Raw genomic sequence first — 23,838 nt, 5'->3', positions numbered from 1 at the left:
CAAATACTATACTATGTTACCATAGACTGGTAAATCCAAAAGTTTAGTAACACACAGTGTGGACACATTGTGGCAAGATAATACATACCCTCATATATTAATAGTGGAAATGTAAATTGATACAACCACAATGGAGGGCTACTAGGCAATTCATAAAAACTGCACATGCTGTATCCCTTTGTGCTATCTGCATTTGCTGGAACAATTCCACTTCTTGGAATCTCCCCTATAGTTACATTTGCACATATGTAAAGTTATAAAATACAAGGTTATTCATTGCAGTACTGGTAAAAACAAAAGACTAGAAACGACATATGTCCACCACTAAATTTAGATTTCTGACTGGTTCAATAAATTATATTATATCCACATGTAGCATAAAGACCAATGAATATATTTAAGTACTTACACAGAAAGACCTCCAAGTTATATTAACCGAAACAAAATAAAAAACACAACAATCACAATATTCTCCTCCTGGGGTTAAAAAAAGGGCAAAAAAATACATGCATGATATTTTGCTTTTACATGCATAATAGGTATACGTGAAGTAGAAAATGGGATGGCAAGAACAACTGAATAGAAAGAAGATTATTCCATGCCCATTCGTAGCTTAACAATGTTATAAATTAAAATTATAATTAAAAGGATATTTAAAATTTACTGATTTTCATTTAAACGAAAAGTATAAAAGTTACTATATTAAAGACATTGAAAGAAACAAGAAACATACCTTTGTGGCTTCCATTATAATTTTGTTTATTTTCTCTTTATCTAATCCTTCCATCCCAGCTTTATTATCGTTAAGTCCCATCCTAAGAAGGAGATCATCTTTGTAATTGTCATTCTTCTCCTTTGTGCTGTCCATGGTGTAGACTTAATGTTAAAATGGCTTCTTTTATTACCTGAGAAAGCATACAAAATAAAAACTGCTTTTCAAAGCATTGATGGTGGAGGGGAGGTAGACACTTAAAAGTTAAAACAATATGGAAATCAGCAAAACAAATAAAAAGTGATGGTTAAGAATGTTTAGCTATTAAGAAATTATCATTATTCAGCTTTTAAAATTACTATTCCAGTGTTATAGTTCTCTTGGAGGGGAACAAGGAAGTAACATTTCCTGCAAGCTCTGTGCCAGTCACTATGCTTGGTGCTTTACCCTTGAACCTCACACAGGAGCCCTGAGAGGTTATTACCCCCAATATGAAGAGAAAAGAAACGTGAGACTTAGAACATGTCTACTGACACACACTTGCTAATAAGTGACATCTGTGTTGAAATCCAGGCCTGAGTTTCACACATGTTTTCCCATATTAATACACTCTATAGGAAATAAATACATAACAACACTTCCTCTACTAAACATGTTTAATTAATAGCACTTATTAGGTGCTGTATGAAGAGCTTTATTCTTATGGCAGTGAAAAAATAATAATCTATTCACTTTCAGGAAATTATTACATTTTACAATGTTTTATCACTTCCAAGGTTAAGAAAAATCTTTTCAAATAATAATTCTTTAATATTTTTATATAGTTTTTATAATTTACCTTCACATGCATTCGCTTTAAAAACTATTTATAATAACCATGCAAAGTAGATTTGGTTATTCTCATGTTAGAGAAAAGAATTCAGAATATCGGGAAGGTTAAAGGAATTGCCTATTATAATTGTGCTAATGAGCAAAGTAACTGTGATTTGAATCCAAGTCTTTTTCAAGTCTAATGAAGCTATCATTGCGAATGGGTGCTTTTTTTGTGTGTGCTGAGAACTTTTAAGATCTCTTAGCAACTTTCCAATATGCAAGATAGTATTATTAACTATAGTCACCATGCTGTACATTGCATCCCAAGAACTTAATTCATTTTGTAACTGGAATTTTTTACCATTTGACCACCTTCACCCATTTTGTTCCTCCCTCCCAACCACTAATCTGTTCTTTGTATCTATGACTTCAGTGTGTGTGTTTTTAAAAATTCTACATATAAATGAAATCACATAGTGTGTGTCTTTTTTTAATCTGACTTATTTCACTTGGCATAATGCTTACAAGAGGACCTTATATCAATGTTGCTTCCATTTGTGGCACCAGCAAAGAATGAAAAAAATACGAAAGGAAATTTAAATACTGTGATTATTAGAGATAGTTCCATTAGAAAACAAATAGTGTACATCACAGTAGTTCTCAAACTTTGCTGTACATTAGCCACCTGGAGAAATTCTAAAACTCTTGATGCCTAGGTCATATTCCATACCAAATAAATCAGAAGGTCTGGGAGTAGGAACAAATACCAGTATTTTTAAGAGGTGCCCAGCTAATTCCAATGTGCCCCAAAGTATAGGAACCACTGGTGATGTTTTTTCCTCAATGCCCAAAGGAATATAGATTGTTTTTCTATTTTTTATCATTTGAATTTCTTCTCAATGATCACATTCAGCCTAATAGTATCTGATATTTTGCCTTATTCTTTAGTAACCCAAATACTTGGGGTTTTTTTCTAGTAAAACAGGTAAATGTAATCCATTCATAATTTCCCCAAACCTACTGAAGAGTGGAGAGGCTAAATGCAGACATCCTGTATTTAAGTTGCCTTGTCCTTTAAATGATGAAATGTATGAAAGGAAAAGAAACATTTAATGGATGCTTATTACTTCACATATGGTATACTATTTAGGCCAAAATCTCTAACAAGAATTGGTTTTGGTCCTTAATTAGGTCAGCAGAACTAGGCTATCAGCAATACTGACACCAGGAAAAATTGTGATCGTTACCAAAGTTAGTTTTCAGCAATCATCTTGCCTTGTTGATGCCCAGTTACTAGGCAATTTATGTCCAGTTTCATGGACATAGGCTTACTATCATCTACAAGCTATGACTTCCAGGTCTGAACTCTAGTCCAAATGCATGTCTGACATCTCAAATTTAATATGTCCAAATTGATCTTCTCATATGCCTCTATCCTCCAAACAAGGCCCAGTTGTAGCCATTCCTGACCCAGTTGTTTCTCACACACGCCATATCCAAACTGTCAGGAAATCCTGTGAGCTCAGCTTTCAAAATGTACTTTGAATTTACCACTTCTCATTATTTTCACTCAATTCTGAACTATCGTTACTATCCCTTCCCTGGATTTTTGCAATGGCTTCTTCAATAGTCCCTTGTTTCTGCTCTTCTCCTTCTATATTGAATTATCAACATAGTAGCCCAAATGATTCTTTTAAATCACAAGTTAGGTCATGTTATTCCTCTGCTAAAAACTACATAATGGGACCCCATATCACTCTAGAATAAACCCCTAATCTTTAAGAATCTGTATCCCAGTTACTTGTTACCTGTCTACCCTCATACTCCAATTTTACAACCCTATTTTCCTAAGACACTTAATAGTTAAATTGATTTATTAATGCTTTGGGGACTTGTATTAAAATGTAAGAATATTTTGAATTTACATAATATAATGCTCGTTAGGCTCCATTAATATTCAAAAGATTCTAGTTTATATTTATCCTTTGGGAGATTAAGTTGCTTAGTTAAATTTAATTTCTTTAAATACTTCCCAAATATATCTAAATCTAAGAAAAATTATTAGAGAACGGCAATAAACAACATACTAAGTTTTGGTGTACTTGGGTCACTATCAGTTTCTTTTTGTAATCTCATTTATGTGACTGTGGAGAGCCTGCTTTTGTTTTTATTATTTAGTATTTCTGTTATTTTCAAATTTCTAAAATCCTTCATTAGTCCTAGTATCTCTATTCATCGCATTAGTGCTTATTGAATTCCTTTATCTAGAAATCCATAAATTGACAGGGGGAGCTTCTAGCAGAGGTAATCACATAATAATATCACAAAGAATGAAGATTTTCCCTATTTTCCTGGAAGGGAAATTTAATACTACTTCAAATGACTTTAGGAGGGCAGCACATAAAGTCAGGGATTAGTATGGTGTCTGCTACATGATAAACTCAATCAATAGTTATTATTTAAGTTAAGCAGATTTTCAGAGCTGTGACAAATCACTTGTGTTACTTCCTTCTCTTTAAGATAAAGAGACTATATAAGGGAAGAGGATACACTGTAAGCATCCTCGACAAAATGCCAAAGTTCACAGATCATACAGATGAATTTTGTTTCTTTTTCTTCCAAAGAAGTATTTGTCCTATGATTACTATGCACCATCACATATAAAGTCCCAAAGTCTATGAATGGATATAACTGACTTTATAAACAAAATTTTTAAAAAAATGGTCAAACATTTTTATGGCTTGACATTACTGAATAATCTGTTTCACTTCAACCCAGAAGCACAAACAGTAATGCATAACTCAAAGGAAAGAACTCTGGGTTCTTGTGGTTTAGCACATTGTTTAAAAGCACATTTTCTCTGGAAACATTCAAATTCTTCCCAGTCTGATTCTACCACTGACTATTCAGGCTACCACTTAAAAAATATAAGGCCAACCGATGTTTCAGGTGGTAGTAAGGATGGAAAATTAGAAATTTTCAGAAGAGATTCTAAAGAAGTTTTTGTGTGCTAGGGTTCGGCCTACCTATAAAAAAAAAAACCACACACACACAAAACTACATAAACAATATCACCAGCACTTAGCATATTGAACAAAGTCACCTAGAATTAATCTACCAGAAATTATACAACATATACTAATAGGAGAAAGAGAAGGAATAGAGCAGGAAAAGAAAGGAGATGGGAAGAGGAGGAGGGGGAAAAACTAAACTATAGGGAATTTCCTAGGTGGGGCCTGCTTCCTATTTCTAATATATTATAAATAACCAAACCAAATAATCCCCCAGAAAATCTACATAGGTTTTAAGAACAAATATTTTTAAATCCTCCAAATGTTCAAATATTTAATGTTTGAACAGATTAAGCACTGAGCACAAAATTTTAGATTGTGCTGAAATGTTCTTTTTACTATCTAAATTCAAATACAATAAAGAATACTACCCTAATTTTAAAGTAGTCATTTCCAAATTAATGTCTGACTTACAATTTTCTTTTTTCAGTTTCTTCTAAAAAAATTTTTAATTTTCAAGAATATAAAAAACCACAACTCAAAGATTTTAACACATTATGTTCTGTTTCTCTTCAGTTACTTTATACACATGTGTGCTCAAATACACTCAAGCCATATACCCACAATTCTTTTTTTAAAAATTTACTTATTTTAATCCTCACCCAAGGATATTTTTTCCATTGGTTTTTAGGGAGAAGGGAAGAGAGGGGGAAAGAGAGAGAGAAACACATCAATTGGCTGTCTCCTACACATGCCCCGACCAGGGCAGGGGCCAGGGAGGAGCCTGCAACCGTGGTACATGCCCTTGACTGGAATGGAACCTGGGACCTTTCAGTCCACAGGCCGATACTCTATCCACTGAGCCAAACCAGCTAGGGCTCCCACAATTCTCATATTATGGGAACAATTGTATTTTTAGCTTTAGCTTTTTTTAAAAATTTGATTTGAGAAAGAGAGAGAGGTAGGTAGGTAGCAAGAGACAGAGAGATTTGTTGTTCACCTTATTTATGCATTAACTGTTTGCTTCTTGTATGTGCCCTGACCTGGGATCAAACCCGAAACCTTGGTGTATGGGGACAATGCTCTCACCAACTGAACTACCCAGCTAGGGATCTTTAACTTTTAATATCTTTACAAAAGAAGATGTATAAAAATTTTAAAATTACTTCAGAATGGATTATTTAATTTTAAATGTGCATGTATCACTGAGAGAAATAACTGAAATAATGTTACCCCATAGACCCTAAACCAAAGAGATGTAAGGTAAAAGAAAATTCAAGTTTTCACCGAGGACATAAGGTCTCCTCTTTGAGAACCATTGCACATATTCTTTTCAATTGCCTTTTTCCTTTCTGTGTTTTCTAGTCATGTAACTTATTCCAAAGAAGAATGAGACAGAGGCAGTAAAAAAAAAAAAAAAAACAACAACAACAATAAAAAACAACTACTCTTCTTAATCTTAGAGATATAAATTTCACTCTTATAGAATAACAAATTGAAACTATTTGCTTCTTTAGTACAGAATGGAAAATATCCTGATACAAAACACATCAAATAAAGTGTTGATCCAAAGGTAAATGACCCAAAGTGAAGTTCCTATTTTGATGATGAGCTGCATATTTTGTAAAAAATCTGGTGGGTTCTTTAACAATGAAAACTTTGTTTATATTCAGACATAAACACACTCAGGACAACTGTGATAAACTAAATTTACATCTTAAGAAGTTGATTGTTTCTTGGGATGTTGATTCATTAACAAAAAGGAGTTATGCTAAGAGTTTCTTTCTTTGGGTACTAGGTCAAGCCAGCAAAAATATTTACTTACACAGAAGTGATAATAAACAGACTACTTTTGTTTTGTTTTTTGTTGTTGTTTTTTTTACTTTTGTTTTAGTTTATGTAGTAAAGTGCACAAAGCTTAAAGGATAGTTGAATATATATGTTTTTAGAAAAGGAAGAAAGGATTTTTCTATAGTAGTTTTGTACTGTAACAATTTTTTTAAGTTTTACAACCTCAAATGTTACCATTTTAATATAAATTATATAAGAAGCCAGAATAATATACTACAATTGGAAAATTGAGCTATTATACTTTGTATCACTATACTGTGTTGTGTCCTACAGTAGTGGAAGAAAAATATTTTTAAAATAAATTTAATAAATTGTACAGAAAGAGTTGTACAAAATATTATTTTATTTTCCTATCCTGAAAAAATGATCCTTTCAATGAATCCCCTCTGACAAACTGCTCCAGTTTTTTTTAAAAAAAGATATATTTTTATTGATTTCAGAGAGTAAGGGAGAGGGAGAGAGAGAGAAACATCAATGATCATTATCACTGATCAGCTGCCTCCTGCATGCCCCCTACTGGGGATAAAGCCCACAACCCTGTTCCAGTTTTTCTGAGTCCTATTCTTTATATCATTTCTTGATCCACTGTTGATTTCTTATAGTGCCAAAAGTCTCTGGCGGGAGTTTAAAGCACTTTCATAACCTAACCCTTGGCAAATAAAATCTTAAGTAAAACCTCAAACTTTTCCTTAAATCTTTGTTCTAAGAATGCTGTAGAGCTCTCCTATAATTTCTTCATATATGTTTATCACTAATGTAAAAGCATACTAGTAAATACATAGCCTACAGAAAAGGGAATGTTTGTGAACATGGGTTAAAAAAAACGTGCAAAACACTGAGCTAGAATAACTTATTGAACTATCATCTGTTGCACAAAAAATGATTTATGTTAACTAAACAGAACTATTAGCCCATAAAAGAAATAGTCCAGATTTACTGATATTTATTTTTTCCTTAATGAGAGCTAAGTATGCTAACTGCTTATTTTAACCTACAGACTTAATAAAGAGTTCAGTTTCAAGAGGCATTTTGATAGAGTAAATCATTTGTAGCCAGATAGTCCTAGATTTAAATGTAAACTCTGAAGCTTAATTAGCTGTGTCTTTGGGGGCAATTTATGTGATTTCAAGGTCTATGAAATCTTGGTCTCCTGGTCTGTAACACTTTCCAGGATTGTTGAGGATTAAATGTTTAATATGTAGAGCCCCCTAGCACAGTAAACACACAGTAAGCATGCAACAATTTGGATTCTCTCCTCACATTCATTCTTACTTATTTCTCTAAAATGTAACTAAGACTACAGGCCTGGCTGCAAACATGAGCATATAATTGAGAAAAAATAGAAAAATCATCATTACTAAATAAGACAAAAGGGAAAAAATCACCCACCACCAACACACACAAAACGTAAGGTGTAACTTTAAGAAGTCAGAAACAACAAATGACTGGCACAGCTCCCATGCCTCACAACTCCCATCTCGGATCTTGTGGAACTCAGTAAACCAACAAGAGATTATTCTTCATGGCTTTTAAGGCTTTACCATCGACATGATCCTAAAATTCAAGTCAAGGTACCAAGCAGTTGTATTTTAGTTTACTTCAAGTCAATTACTATATTAAGGTAACGAAATCTGACACACACATAAAATTTCAACATTAACAGCTTATGTTGAGTTTGATCTCATGACTCTTAATTGTATGAATGCACCAACATAATGTGTTTGGCATGACTGACTTAAAAATCACATATGTTACTATCTACAATATGTATAGAAATACTTTATATTAATATAGCTTAACAAACATATGCATTGTAATGTAAAAATCAAATTAATATACTTCTAAGAATAGATGGAGTTCTCAGAGTAAAGTTTTAATTTAAATCCTAGAATATACCCCAAGAAAATTTCTAGAAGTCTAGTTTAGAACATGCATTTTTAAAAAATATAAATCCTTGCCCAACTGGCATGGCTCAGTGGTTGAGCATCGACTCATGAAACAGGAGGTCATGGTTCGATTCCCCATCAGGGCACATGCCTGAGTTTCAGGCTCAATCCCCAGGGGGGGTGTGTAGGAGGCAAGCGATTGATGATTCTCTCTCATCATTGATCTCTCTCTCTCTCCCTCTAATCAATAAAGATATAGTTTTTAAAAATGTAAATCCTTGACAAATGCTTATATTAACAGATTTTTAAAAAGTATGTTTTTATTGATTTTAGAGAGGTTTTTCTTCTAGAATCTGTGAAAGAAAATAAGGCGGAGAGAAACTAAGATGGCGGCATAGATAAACACCGGGAAATTGCTGCTTCCCACAACAATCGATAAATGCATCAAAAACACAAGGTGGACACCATCCAGAACTACAGGAGGGCTGGCTGAGTGTAAATTCTACAACTAGAAGGAAAGAAAAGCACACTGCGAGTGGGAGGAGCTGCGGAGGTGGAGTGCAGAGGTACGGGGGCTCGCGCGCGCGGAGAGGGTCTGGCACCTGAGGACGCGGCTGTCTTTTTGAATCCGGAGGGAGACACAAGCTCCTGACGGCTCTGAAATCCGGTTCCGGGAAGTCTCTGGGGACCCAGGACTCATAAGGGGAGATACTGGACTGTCTGGCAGCGGGCGAGCTTGAGAGCGGCTTTCCCTCAGAGGTGCTTGCAGCCATTGCCGGGACACTGGGACTCCCGACTCCTTAGGGCAGGGCTGAGGCTCTGCCATAGCTGCTTTCTCCGCCCTTTGATTTCTTGAGACCCTGCCCCGCCCAGGCTGCGGCAGAGGCTTTTGCATATGAATGCCCCAGCCATTTGCAACCTGTAATTACCTAACCGCAGCAGCTGGGCCAGATAGACCCAGAGCTTCCAAGAGAAGGCCCAAGGCCCCACAGCGGCTTGCATTGCTACACAGCTGAGCATCATCAGGGCACTTCCAAACTCCAAAAAAAAGGAAGGGGAATCTGCAGTTCTCTTCGTAGTTCCTGCTGGGTAGCCTCAGGCAGAGGCTAAATTAGCACCTCCTTAGATCCAAGAGCCACTGTACCCAGTGGTCAGAGGGGAACCATCCAGATCACAACTCCTCAGATCCATAAGGGACACACTCAGGGTGCAGTCTCAGTGAGCACCAAAGCCCCACTGAAGCAAGTCTTGCCCCAGAAGGGTGTCTCCAGCACAGAAGTTCTCCCACTGCAGACACAGCTGATTCTCGCTGCCAATTGCCCTGGAGGTCAATTCCTCCCAGTGATCCTACAACAACCAAGGCATAGCTACAACAAGACTGTGCACAAAGCCCACGAGGGGGTGCACCAAGAGTGTCCACCTCAGGTAACTGGGGAGGCTGAGCCACTGGGCCCTACAGGACACCTAGCACACAAAGCCACTCTATCAACGCGGAGACAAAGAAACAGGTCACAAATGGCAGAAATGGAGGAAAGCAAACGACTGGATATAGAGTTCAAGGCCACGTTTATAAGGTTTTTCAAGAATTTTATGGAAACCGCCGATAAATTTAATGAGTCCCTCAATAAGTATAGTGAGACCATGGAGGACATGAAAAAGGACCAACTAGAAATTAAGCATACACTGACTGAAATAAAGAATAATCTACGGAGATCCAACAGCAGACAAGAGGATTCCAAAAATCAAGTCAAAGATTTGAAATACAAAGAAACAAAAAATACCCAACTGAAAAAGAAAAAAGAAAAGAGATTCCAAAAATATGAAGATAGTGTAAGGAGCCTCTGGGACAACTTCAAGCGTACCAACATCAGAATTATAGGGGTACCAGAAGAAGAGAGAGGGCAAGATATTGAAAACCTATTTGAAGAAATAATGACAGAAAACTTCCCCCACCTGGTGAAAGAAATAGACTTCCAAGTCCAGGAAGCGCAGAGAACCCCAAACAAAAGGAATCCAAAGAGGACCACACCAAGACACATCATAATTAAAATGCCAAGAGCAAAAGACAAAGAGAGAATCTTAAAAGCAGCAAGAGAAAGACAGTCAGTTACCTACAAGGGAGTACCCATACGACTGGCAGCTGATTTCTCAACAGAAACCATGCAGGCCAGAAGGGAGTGGCAAGAAATATTCAAAGTGATGAATAGCATGAACCTGCAACCAAGATTACTTTATCCAGCAAAGCTATCATTCAGAATAGAAGGTCAGAGAAAGAGCTTCACGGATAAGAAAAAGCTAAAGGAGTTCATCACCACCAAATCAGCATTATATGAAATGCTGAAAGGTATTCTTTAAGAAGAGGAAGAAGAAAAAGGAACTCTTACCATTTGCCACAGCATGGATGGAACTGGAGAGCGGATAAATACCACATGATCTCACTCATTTGTGGAATATAATGAACAACATAAACTGATGAACAAGGACTGATCCAGAGACGGAGAGGCATTGATTGGACTGTCGGGCTTTGGAGGGAGGGTAGGGGAGGGTGGGGGTAAGGGGGAAAGATCAACCAAAGGACTTACATGCAGGCATATAGGCCTAACCAATGGACACGGACAACGGGGGGGGGGGGAGGGGTTGAGGGCATGAGCGGGGGGGGGGGGGTAGAAGGTAACGTGGGGACAAGGACACATATGTAATATCTTAATCAATAAAAATATATTTTAAAAAAAAATAAGGTAATATTTTTTGCAGAACTTAGTACAACTAAAGTACAGATTTCAAGGGGGTAATAATAGGCCACTCAGCCTTTATTTAATAAATGTATGTTGAATGAGTGAATGATGGGCACATTATTATTCAGAAAGGAATAAAATTAATGGTAACACCTCAGTTAAGTATTTTTAAATGTAATAACTATAAAAGCTAACATGAATCTTATTGTGTTTTATGTGCATTTATTCTATTTAATCTTCATAAGAGAAGGGGAAACTAAGGTGCAGATTTAGTAGGTACCTTAGATAAAGTCAGAAAAATTTGGGACTGTATTTCAGGTCTGGCTTCAAAGCCATCACACTTAATATAAATAAAAAAGGTAAAATAGAAAATGAATGAAATCATACCCAAAACGATGGAACTATAGTTGTTTTGTTGACTGATAATGAAAGTAACATAAAAGTGGAATGAATGGTGATAAAATATCATATGTGGTAGTACTGAAATAAAAGGCACAACTTATGTCTAAATTTAGTTTTAAATGACATCATGATTTTGAAAACTCTCTAGTCTTCAAATGAAAATATGAAACAATGACAAGAAACTAAAATAAAGTTATGAAAATATGATGTTCATTCAGACTTCTAAAAACTGTGAACTTTTTACAGAAACATTTATAGATGAGGGCTTTTTTAGTATCCTGGAATGTAATAAACATTGCACAGAGAAAAATATATCTGGGGATCAACTGCAAATCTGAAGGGCAATTTCTTTAATAATCATAGCATCTAAAACAGTTCATTTCTACTATGCATTGCCTTACCTAATAACAACTAAAAATCAGTAATTCAAAAAGCCCTATATTTCCATCTAAAGCAACACAGACAATAAAAGAGCAGCATTATACATAAAAAGACTTTTTTTCTGAAAATGAGAGCTTCCTAAATCTTGTCTTTGTACAAGTGAAAGTAGCAGCAAAGGGACTTCTCTTTTACAATACTGTCAGTGGTTTCTTCCTTTCTCATGATACAATAGGAAAAACTAAATAAAAACTTTAAATATAAAATACTTTTCTCTAAAATTAGAAAAAAATGAAACATGAAAATAAAAAAATATTAAATTCCAAAGAAGTTGGTTACTTTGCTAAAAATATGTATGATTAATGATAATTAGCATTTTCTGAAAACTTACTATATGTCAGGCAGGTACTAAATACTTAAGAAGTATTCTTGCATTTATTCCTCATGATTACCCACCAATTTAGATATTATCCCAATAAAGTATATAGTAGTAAAATACATAAGGAAATTGCTCCACTGTTTTCTAACCTCTTGTTCTTTCTGTTAAGACCATGATCTTTCAAATTGTCATTCTCCATAGGTGATAATGCCATTTTTCTCTGACTACTTTCAAGTTTTGCTCTTAATCTTTGTTTTTCAACAGTTTGACCATGATGTGCCTAGGCCAGTGATGGCAAACCTTTTGAGCTCGGCGTGTCAGCATTTTGAAAAACCCCTTAACTCTGGTGCCATGCCACATATAGAAATTTTTTGATATTTGCAACCATAGTAAAACAAAGATTTATATTTTTGATATTTATTTTGTATATTTAAATGCCATTTAACAAAGAAAAATCAACCAAAAAAATGAGTTCGCGTGTCACCTCTGACACGCGTGTCATAGGTTCGCCATCACTGGCCTAGGCACATCCTGTCCTTCAAAGGATGGAGCTAGATCAGGTTCCTGTATTCTGTGTGAACACTTTACTCCTGCTTCCTTTTCACCAGTCCGTTTAAAGCTTCGAAGGTTTTCTCTGTCCCTGATATGCAGCAGGATTGCCTTCCTCATTCCCTCCTACCCTCCTACTGCATATATTTTAATGTTTTCCTATTTTTCCAAAATAACCCCAATTAAGGAAGAAAACAAAGGCTTTCCAAGGCTTCAAAATTTCCCAATTCGTTTTTCAAGAATAGGACCTATAAAAAGCTGTTTAAATTATATGCCTCTTTTAATTTCTATGTGCAATATCAAGCACTATACTAATCTTAATCACAAAATAGCTTGGGTTTTCATCCCATAAAAAACTAGCAACAATCCCTAGAAAGCAGCAAGGTCTTTCTGAAGAAGGCCTTTATCCCTGGAGTTCACCAGTATTTCTTTACTTGCACACATCTTTTCACATATCCGCTTGAGGGCTAAAGTAAATATTACTACATGACAGTCATTGATCCCCGATTTCACCTGGTTTCGGACGATTCCCTCAGATGGTGATTTTATAGAGTATGGTTCTACCGTGAAATGCTTGCTATCATGGGATCTACATGATAGCCATGCTTTCCTTATGTAAAAAAAAAAAAAAAAAAGAAAGGAAAATTCTGTTATTTTAGGTATTTCCAACTAACAAAAATGGCCTATTCAGATGTCCCAATGGGCAAATATTTATTATACTTTATAATGAATTTTTATACAACTACTTTTAAGGCAAAAATTTCACCATATTAAGCAAAGATAAATGAACTAGTAATTAATATATTAAACTGTACTTTGATTTTTAAGATAAGTACTTTAATTAATCAAATTATTATTTTGGAATGAATTCCAATGGCTAACCCTTTTACCTGAGATAGAAGGAAATACAAAATAGTTCAGGTTTGGCTATGAAATAAAATTAAGAAATGTAGTTTATATTAACCCTTGGTGTACCACAAGAATCTATGAAACCCAATTTTAGTTTTTCAGTTTCTTTGAGCAACTTCACTTGTAAGCATTAATGTTTCATATCTTGCTTTTTCTTTATCTTGCACAATTTCTATATGGATCTATTTTATCATCCTAGGATTTATGTAATCATTACTCATCAATTATCTGTAAGAGTTAAGCTAAAAATAATAAAATGAAATAATAGAATCACCTAGATGGATGATCTAATAGTAAAAGAAATCATCACTATTTATCATCCTACAGTTTTATTATGTTTTACCCACAGTATCACATCTTTGAAAGAAAGTATAAGTGAGGTATAGAGACACCATTTTTGCAGGTTTTTGTTTTTTTAGTAGTTTTTGTTAAATACAGTAGAAAGTTCTGAATTTTTCATACCAGCAAAGAGAAGACAATTGACAGAATTTCACATTAGTAGACAAATCAGAAGATGAATATAGAGATTAATAGCATTCTACACTATAATGATGAAATTGACCATATAAGCAAATTCTAGACTATGAATTTTCAGATGATTCAAATATATTTTCTGACACTCAAGAATCAATGAGCAAACCATGCATATTTAAGAATAAAAAGCAAGTATGGCATTCCCATCCAATTAGTCATTCAACAGAAAGACTTCCTCACAGAGTATTTGCAACAACTTGGAACACCCCATTTTGCTGACAGGATGTATGACAGTGTTCCTTCATCCTTTATGTTTGCACTAAAAGTTACTTAAAAGAGTTTGTAAGTAAACAAATGGTTAAGTTATATACGAAGGGAATAGGTGATGTAGAAATGAAAACTTCATTGGACTTATAATAGCAACTGATGTTTATAAATATAAAAATAAAAATGTTTTGCAATTATAGGGGAAGAAAATGGTTGCCTTCTCTTTAACAAGGTTATGAGATGTCCAAGTTTGCAATGTTATTGCATTTTGACAACCTAAGTGCAAGATAAAGAACCATAAGTGATGATAAGCTAGAGGTACTAACGATGCATATTAAATCTAGAATCTTTATTTAAAGATGGATAGTTCTAGAATCATGCATAGAAGTTGATGAGCAGCTACCGGCTTTACAAGGATAGTACCTATTTTAGGGGAATATGGAATAAAATTTTGAGTTAGTATACTAAGTTCTGATTTTTAAAAAAATTTGTATTTATTGATTTGAGAAAGAGAGAAAGAGAGAGAGAAAGAGAAACATTGGTTTGTTGTTCAACTTATTTATAGATTCATTGGTTGACTCTTATATGTGCCCTGATCTGGGATCGAACCAGCAACCTTGGCATATGGAAATGATGCTCTAACCAAGTGAGCTACCTGGCGAGGTCAAGTTTCCATTTTAATTACAATTTCTAATAAAGTTGTTGTTCACTATACCTTTGTTACTTCTCAAGATTATTAATAAACTAGAGGCCCAATGCACAAAATTCGTGCAAGAGTAGGCCTTCCTTCCCCCAGCTGCCGGCACCAGCTTCCCTCTGGCACCTGGGACCTGGGCTTCCCGCTGGCCGCCAGCAGGCACCCAGGACCCGGGCTTCCCTCACAGCCCTGGCTTTGTCCAGTCTAAATAGTATATTACGCTTTTATCATTATAGATTACTCAAAAATATGAAAAATTAAAATGATGATAAATCCCAACCACTATTTTTTCTCATATATATTGAGTTAAATCAAAATATAATTCCTGCCCAAGCTGGAGGCTCAGTTGGATGGAACATCATCCTGTACACCAACAGGTTGCGAATTTGATTCCCAGTTGGGGCACGTACCTTGGTTGAGGGGTTTGATATCTGGTTGGGGGTGTATGGGAGACAACCAATTAATGTTTCTCTCTCTCTCCCCCTTCCTCTCTCTCTCATATCAATAAAAACATATCCTTAGGTGAAAATTGAAAACAGACAAACAAGCAAAAATTACTTTAACAACATTACATAAAAGAAAAACTGCAACAGGCTCCAAAGATCACTTAAATTATTTACGAGTAATTAGAACAGATTTGCTAGCACACATATTCCACTGGTTATCATTCATAGAAAAATAACTGTAAATTGGCTACATATTATTGCAACTTAAAAATGTATATGGATGAATTTTCTTTTAGGAAAATTGTCAAACTAAAGAAAAACTATGAAACATACTAAAATATAATCTGGCTCTAACAGATGCTCAAATGTTTTAAAATATCACTGTAGTATAATTTGGGTTTAAGTCTAAAATCAATTTTATATGTGCTAAAAGTATCCTATCTAATAAAAGAGAAACATGGTAATTAGTGTACGACCACTACCCTTCCCATTGGCTAACCAGGGCGATATGCAAATTAACTGCCAGCCAAGATGGCGGCCGGCAGCCAGGCAGTTGGAAGCGAACATAAGGCTTGCTTGCTTCAGTGACGGAGGACTCCAACGTTCCCCGCCTGCCACTGCCGGCCTCTGAGCTGCAACTCTAAGCAACTATGTTACAAATATAGAAGCTAAACAAAACCCCAGAAACCTGCTTTAGTCGCCAGGCTTCAGCCAGCAGGATCGCAACATTGTTTCAAATACAAAAGGTAAACAAAGGCCAGAAACCTGCTTTCAGTAGCGGAGACCTAAGAGCTGGAGTCAAGCCTCAGAGCTAAAGCTGGCCCAGAATTAAAAAAAAAAAAAGAAAAAAGGGGCGGTTGGGAGCTTCAGTCACCCGCCAGCCTGAAAACAGCCCTCAGCCCCTTATCCAGACTGGCCAGGCAACCCAGTGGGGACCCCCAACCTGAAGGGTATGTGACCAGCTGCAAACAGCCATCATCCCCTCACCCAGGCTGGCCAGGCACCCCAGTGGGGACCCCCACCCTGATCCAGGACACCCTTCAGAGCAAACCAGCGGCCCCCACCCATGCACCAGGCCTCTATCCTATATAGTAAAAGGGTAATATGCCTCCCAGCACCGGGATCAGCGGAGCCGCAAGGCCTCCCGGCACTGGGATCAGCGTGACAGGGGGCAGTGCCCAAACCCCCTGATCGCCCTGCGGCTCTGTGTGTGACAGGGGTCGGGGCCACAACCTCCCTATCGGCCCTGCTCTGTTCGTGACAGGGGAAGGCGCCCCACCCCCCTGATCAGCCCTGCTCTGTGCCTGATAGGGGGGAGCTCCCCAACCCCCTGATCGCCCTGTGGCTCTGTGTGTGACAGGGTGCGACACCCCAACCCCCTGATCGGCCCTGCTCTGTGTGTGACATGGTGCGGCGCCCCCCCCCCCCCAACGGGCCCTGCTCTGTGTGTGATGGGGTAGAGCCATAACCTCCCCACCGGCCCTGCCCTGGGTGTGACAGGGTGCGGCGCTCCAACCCCCTGATCTGCCCTACTCTGTGAGTGAGAGGGGGGAGTTCCCCAACTCCCTGATCGACCCTGCTCTGTGCGTGACAGGGTATGGAGCCCCAACCCCCCTGATGGGCCCTGCTCTGTGAGTGACAGGGGGGAGCTCCCCAACCCCGATTGGCCCTGCTCTGTGCAAGACAGGGGGTGGCGCCACAACCTGCCCATCGACCCTGCCTTGAGTGTGACAGGGGGCGGTGCCCCAACCCCCCAATCGGCCCTACCCTGAACATGACTGAGGGTGGCAACGCAACCTCCCAATCCGCCCTGCTCTGTGAATGACAGGGGTGGCGCCCCAACTCCCAAATCAGCCCTGCTCTGAGCCCAACCAGGGGCTGCACCTAGGGATTGGGCTTGCCCTCTGCCACCCAGTTGCAGGCCTAAGCCAGCAGGTCGTTATCTCCCGAGGGGTCCCAGACTGGGGGAGGGCACAGGCCGGGCTGAGTAACCCCCCCTTCCCCCCGAGTGCACAAATTTTTGTGCACTGGGCCCCTAGTCTATATATATAAAAGGCTAATATGCTAAGTGTCCAACCATCCAACCAGCCACTATGATGCGTACTGACCACCAGGGGGCAGACACTCAACGCAGGAGCTGCCGTGATGCACACTGGCCATTTACTGAGAGACGGCACCGTGGACCTGGCGTCCACAAAGCAATACTCGGCTTCACCCAAGTGGGACACAGGCCCCGCCACCACCCTGGAGCGACAGCCCACCAAATCACAGCCGATGCTGCTGAGACCCCATGGCACAAAATGCGGCCCACAGCCCAGCCAGCCCGGAAACGGTCTCTGTAGGCGCCGGGTAATGACTTCACGTAGCAACACCCAGCTTCCTGTCCCTAATGACTAGTCTCCTTGCAGTTTCTTCAACCTAGTAACACGTCTTGCTTTGTAGCCAGGTGGAAACATTTTACATTTTAACCAAATGTCTGTGAAGCGTTTTCACGTGCCTCATCTCATTTGATCCTCACAGAAGTCCTGGAGTAGGTAGATAGGAGACTCGCTAGAATCCTATTTTCTTTTCATTAGCCGGAATATGGAGATTTAGAAAGTTTAGAAACTTGACCCGACTGAAAAGAAGTAAGAAATGGTGGAACTTGAAAATGACTTTAGGTTTTCTCACTGTGCAGAATATAGTCAAACACTGCTGCAGTTAAATATCATACCCTTTGTTTTCCCTGCATGATCTACAATAATAATCTGCTTCATGCTGATATTTACTGCTATGTTGCTAACAATTACTTGAAAGAGAAGTTGGAGTGCTTCACTGGGCTGGAAAAAGTTTAGCTAAATCAGAAAGCAGATCTAATTAAGCAAATTTATTCTACATATATAAAAGGCTAAGTTGACTTGAGCATGCACAATACATGCAAAGCTCTCGCTGGTGCCAATTACACACATGTGTTTCGATCTGTCATTGTCGATTGTGAATTTGGTTGACACTTCTATTATAGAGTAAGGGTGAATAGCAATATTAAAATATTTCTTCTAATTAATTTCCTTTCCATGTGTATGAATTCATGCACCAGGCCACTAATATACTATTAGTCTCTGAAGTTCCAAAGTCTAGATGCAACTATTCACTAACTATGGGCAACTTATTTAACTTTTTTGAACTTTTATTTCTTTATATGTAAGATAAGGATAATGTCTATCCTGCAGGATTTTTGTGAAGAGTGAACACTAAATGTAATAAACCTAAAACAACATTTTACATTGGGTAGGTCCTTTTTCCTTACAAAAAGCTATGATGGAATCTGGTTCTTTAGTTTCTCATTAATTTTTACTAAGCTAGTGATTTTTCTCCTAGATCTTGTTAATTACAATTCCTACAGCTTCCCTTCAATCATCAACCAACTAAACTTATTCCATTCATCTGTAAATATTTCCTGAATACTTACTGTCTTTTAAATCTTTACCCGATCTCTAAAAATAATGCAACTGTTAAAAACATATCAATTTTATACACTTAATTATTGTCTGTATTCGTAGATAGAAAAATGTTACAAAACAATGAATCTATGGAAGATGTGGTGTATATATCTCATATTTACAGCACCCTAATCAGAATCATCAATCATATAGCAGAACTTCATGAGTATGAAGAAGATAAACTGTCTATTCAGAAACTGTATCACCATAGCAACATGTATACTCTATAACAATATTTTTCAGCTTATTTGACTAAGAAGAGGATCTGAAATTATAGTAAAAGTGAAACAATGAAAGGGTTGGGAAGAAAAAGAGGAAGCAAACACAATTACAAAATTAACTATCATAAGGATTCTACTAATACTTAAAAATACCACACTGTGTTATACAGTATGACTTTAACGTATTAACAAAATAATTTCTCAATTGTAACAGCAAAAGAAGTTAAAAGAGATTCAAAAGCTTGGGGGGGAAAATGAAAACAAAATGTGTACATACAGAGTGGACACTGATATCACTGTTCATCTACCATAGATGTATACTCTGTGGATTTTTTACCATTAGAGTGAAATTATGAAACACTTAGTCCTGACAAGTTTTTTCCCCACAAAACCAAATATATGTGTGTGTGTGTGTGTGTGTGTGTGTGTGTATGATAATGAAATACAATTTCAATTTTATTCAACAGTGAAAAACAATATTTCTGCTTGGAACATACCTAGCTTGGCTCTCCTCTATACAATAGGAAAAGGAATAAAAGGATAGTTTATACCTCTTTGAAATTCCTTTTCTGAAATCACTGTCTTATTGCTGAATGTTAGAACTTTCTGTGGGATATAACATATTTTTAAGTAACTATATGCAGGGCATTATGATATCATCTGTCCTTGGAGCGTTAAAAGGTAAAAATCAACACACAAGGGAGTCTAAGATATATAAGATATGCAGAGTTATCTTATGGATCAAGTAACATAGTTATGCTCCGAAGTAGGAGCATAATCCTATATAATAAAAGCCCAGCAACCATAATGGCAGAATGACCAGAATGACCGCTCAGCCAGTCACTATGAGGTGCACTGACCACCTCTCAGTTTCTTTCCCCGGCCGGCAGGCTCCAATCGCCAATGGCGACTGTGGAATAGGGGTGGATGGCGGGGGGGGGGGGGGGGGGGCGGGGACTGGCGAGCGGGCCGAACGGCCAACCTCTTGGTCCCTCCTCCTGGCCCGGAGGCTCCAATAGCTGATGGCGAACAGGGAACCGGGATGAGTGGTGGTGAGATGGCCCTGATCACAGGCTAGGCCTAGGGACCACAATTGCGCACGATTTCGTACGCCCGGCCTCTAGTACAATAATAATTGAAGTAATTAAAGAGTCTCTCACTCCAAATGGAGGGTTGGTGATTAGGAACAGAACAAAGAAGAAGCAAGCAAGGAATATGGCCATGCCTACTTAAATATCCATCTCCATAAAATGGATAACCTAACTTAATGCTGCTAACCATTTAGAATCATAATAATACCCCTTGGAGGATAATAAAAATATGAGGCTGAGATGTAAGAAATCAAGTCTGGGTTCGAGGCCAGGAGATAAATACAAATCACAGGGCCTGAAAAAATGGTGAGAAGATTGGAGGTGCTTGGAATGCTGGGGTGGGAAACAGGATTGAAGTCACAATTATTAATAGGCATAACATAAGCTTCTCTTCTCTATCCCTGTGAGCCAAGTAAAACAGGATGTAAGGCATGTTACAAAAGTTCCATTATAGCTTATTATTCTCCCAGCTTCTACTTCTCACCTGCTCCCTCCTCAACTATTCCCATCATTGCCGCCAACAATTGCTATGGTAGAGGAGGAATAGAGGAAGAGGGAAAACAGTAACAGACAATAGTAATACACAACACATATAAACAATAGTAATGTAGGGAAAGGGGAGAAATGAGGAGAGAGAAAATTGCACAGTTCCCTCTTACCTGTTTAATTTAAAATGGAATTTGTACAATAGTATAGATAGACACACTCTCTCTCTCTCTCTCTCTCTCTCTCTCCACATACATGTGTATATTTTGAAAATCATAAATAGTGCTCTCAGGGGAAAAAATGAGGAAACAGTTAAAAAGGAAAAGCAAGAACCATATTTCATTGCTTCAGAGGCACACATTTTTTACTTTTAAAAAAATCCTCACCTACGGATATGTTTTCATTGATTTAAGAGAAAGAGAAAGAGAGAGAGAGAGAGAGAGAGAGAGAGAGAGAGAGAGAGAGAGAGAGAGAGAGAGAGAGAACATGAATTGGTTGCCTCAAGTATGCGCGCCCACCTGGGATCAAACCCGCAACCTAGTTATGTGCCTTAACTGGAAATTGAAGCCGAAACATTTTTGGTGTAGGGGACAATGCTCCAACCAACTGAATCACCAGGCCAGGGCTTTTCATATTTTAACATCACTAAAATTGGGATGTCTCACATAATCCTTGTCAGTAAGGTAGCAGTTGTGACATAATTGTCATTACCTATGCATCAAAACATGAAGAATTGGTGTCAGCAGCTTGGAGAAAAAAACTCTGAAGACAATGATGTGGCATTCTTAAGAAATGTTGCAATCGAGGCAGAGCAGCATTGAACAGACTGTCGGGCTGTGGTGGGAGGCCTGGGGAGGACTTGGGGGGGGGGGGAGGGTTGGGAGATCAACCGAGGGACTTATATGCATGCATATGGGAGTAACCAATGGACGTGAGACGCTGGGGGGTAGGGGTCGGGGAAGTGTCTGTGTGTGTGTGGGGGGGGGGGACATATGTAATACTCTTTGTAATGCTTCAAGAAATAAAAATTATTAAAAAAAAAAAAAAAGAAATGTTGCAATCATCAATTATCCTGATCCTGAATGTATGGAAACACAGGGACATTAACAACTCGAAATTAAAAACTAATTTAGAACACTGTGAATGTGAAGAGATTAACTAGATCTGGCCCTCGTGACTCAGTGGTTAGAGCATCGGCCTGCATACCAGAGGGTGGCAGATTGGATTCCCAGTCAAGGGCATGTAGCTGGGTTAAAGGTCCAATCCCTGCCCCTGCTGGGGGCACATGTAGAAGGTAACCAATTCATATGTCTCTGTCACATACTTGTAGATGTTCTCAGTCTCTCCTCCACCCCCTCCTTCTATCTCTAGAATCAATAGAAAAAATACCATCACTCCTTGAGAGAGGATTTAAAAAAAAGAGATTAATCCTTACCTAATTAATATCACTTATAATTACCTTTTCTTCTACCACAAGTGATACATATACATATACACATGCACACACATACACCTATATAGATATTCTTTTCATCATACAAAATAGCATAAAGACGAAAATTCAAATGGCTCATAATTTCACCATCCAGATTATTTGACATTAAAATAGGGCCAAAAAAAAAATCAGCTGTATTATTCACATGCTGTACTTTGCTTATTTGTACTCTAGTTTTTAGACTGTGCTTTTCATGGATTTTTAGCTGTTTCATATATTAGTATTTCTATTTCTAAGTTTGCAAAATCATGTTTCTTATGTAAACCCCCAACTTTTAACCCAGTTACATTTCAGTTTGGAAAAGTGGTATAAAAAAAAACCCAGTTAAGTTCCCAGATTAGTTAAAAAGGACTACTTAACTCAAAACACATATTTAACATAAAAAATACTGTGGAAATACAGAACCTATAAGGACTAAATTGTATAAATACTAGAGGCCCGGTGCATGAAATTTGTGCACTGAGAGACAGGCGGGGGGCGGGGGGGGGAGCGGTGTCCCTTAGCCCAGCCTGCACCCTCTCCAATCTGGGACCTCTCAGGGGATTACCGGACTGGCAGGAGAGGGCAGTTGGGGGTGACTGGGCCAGCAGGGGAGGGTAGTTGGGGGCGATTGGGCAGGCAGGGATGCAGTTAGACGTCGATCAGGCTGGCAGGGGAGTGGTTAGGGAGTGATCAGGCTGGCAGGCAGAAGCAGTTAGGGGCAATCAGGTAGGCAGGCAGGCGAGCGGTTGGGAGCCAGCAGTCCTGGATTGTGAGTGTGATGTCCAACTGTCAGTTTAGGCCCAATCCCACAGGAGCCCTCGCAGCCCCAGCTGGCCCTCGCAGCCCCAGCTTCGTCTGGAAGGTCATCAGGACGATCATTCTACTGTTCAGTCTAATTAGCATATTAGCTCTTTATTATATAGGATACTAGAGGCCCAGTGTATGACATTTGTGCACTTGGGGCGGGGGGGGGGGGGCGGCCCTCAGCCCAACCTACACCCTCTCAAAGTCCAGGAGCCCTCGAAGGATGTCCAACTGATGGCTTAGGCCCGCTCCTGCCAGCTCAGGGCTTCTGGCTGAATGGCGCTCCCCCTGTGGGAGTGCACTGACCACCAGGGGGCAGCTCCTGCATTGAGTGTCTGCCCCCTGGTGGTCAGTGTGCATCATAGCAACTGGTTGTTCTGCCGGTCGGTCGATTTGCAGTATTACCCTTTTATCATATAGCATTATTTTTTTATAAAATTAGTGTTTTCAGTTTCAACTTGGGATATCCTCTCCTGCTATACTTCTAGCATCAGAAACAAATAAATGTTCCCCTTCATTCCTCTACCTGCTGATCAGTAAAACTACAAACATTACCAATTCCAGCACCTCTGGTGTTTTTTCTTTGTTTTTTGGTTTTGGGTGTTTTTTTTTGGCTTCTGTCTTGACAGGGGGAGTAGAGGGCCAGGATGCAGGCTTTGGAATTGATGCTTAGTGGAGATAAAAGCGGAGGTGGAAGATAGGGAGATAGAAGAGGAATTGAAGAACTCTAGTGGGATGGGAATGAGAATTGGAATCAGGATATTTGGGCTC

The 23,838-nt window shown here is 38.4% G+C and overlaps 1 protein-coding gene across 5 annotated transcripts in view; it reads right to left on the bottom strand.

Moving 5' to 3' along the window:
* The window catches only part of POLK (DNA polymerase kappa), a 63,361-nt gene that overhangs the window by 38,247 nt on the left and 1,276 nt on the right, over positions 1 to 23,838 (bottom strand). For 2 of the 5 annotated variants that reach the window (XM_036309466.1, XM_036309467.1), the window contains exon 2: positions 734 to 905. In XM_036309466.1, the coding sequence (XP_036165359.1) occupies positions 734 to 868 (135 nt within the window). In that variant the 5' untranslated portion in view covers positions 869 to 905. Of the gene's footprint in view, positions 1 to 88; positions 227 to 733; positions 906 to 23,838 lie in introns of those variants that run through there. The other 3 variants (XM_036309469.1, XM_036309471.1, XM_036309468.1) reach the window with 3 other exon arrangements.

Source organism: Myotis myotis, unplaced genomic scaffold (assembly GCF_014108235.1).
Source record: "Myotis myotis isolate mMyoMyo1 unplaced genomic scaffold, mMyoMyo1.p scaffold_m19_p_5, whole genome shotgun sequence".
In the NCBI taxonomy this organism is placed as follows: domain Eukaryota; kingdom Metazoa; phylum Chordata; class Mammalia; order Chiroptera; family Vespertilionidae; genus Myotis; species Myotis myotis.
Note: the sequence above shows the minus strand (reverse complement) of the source record. Positions and strands in the feature narration are given on the sequence as shown.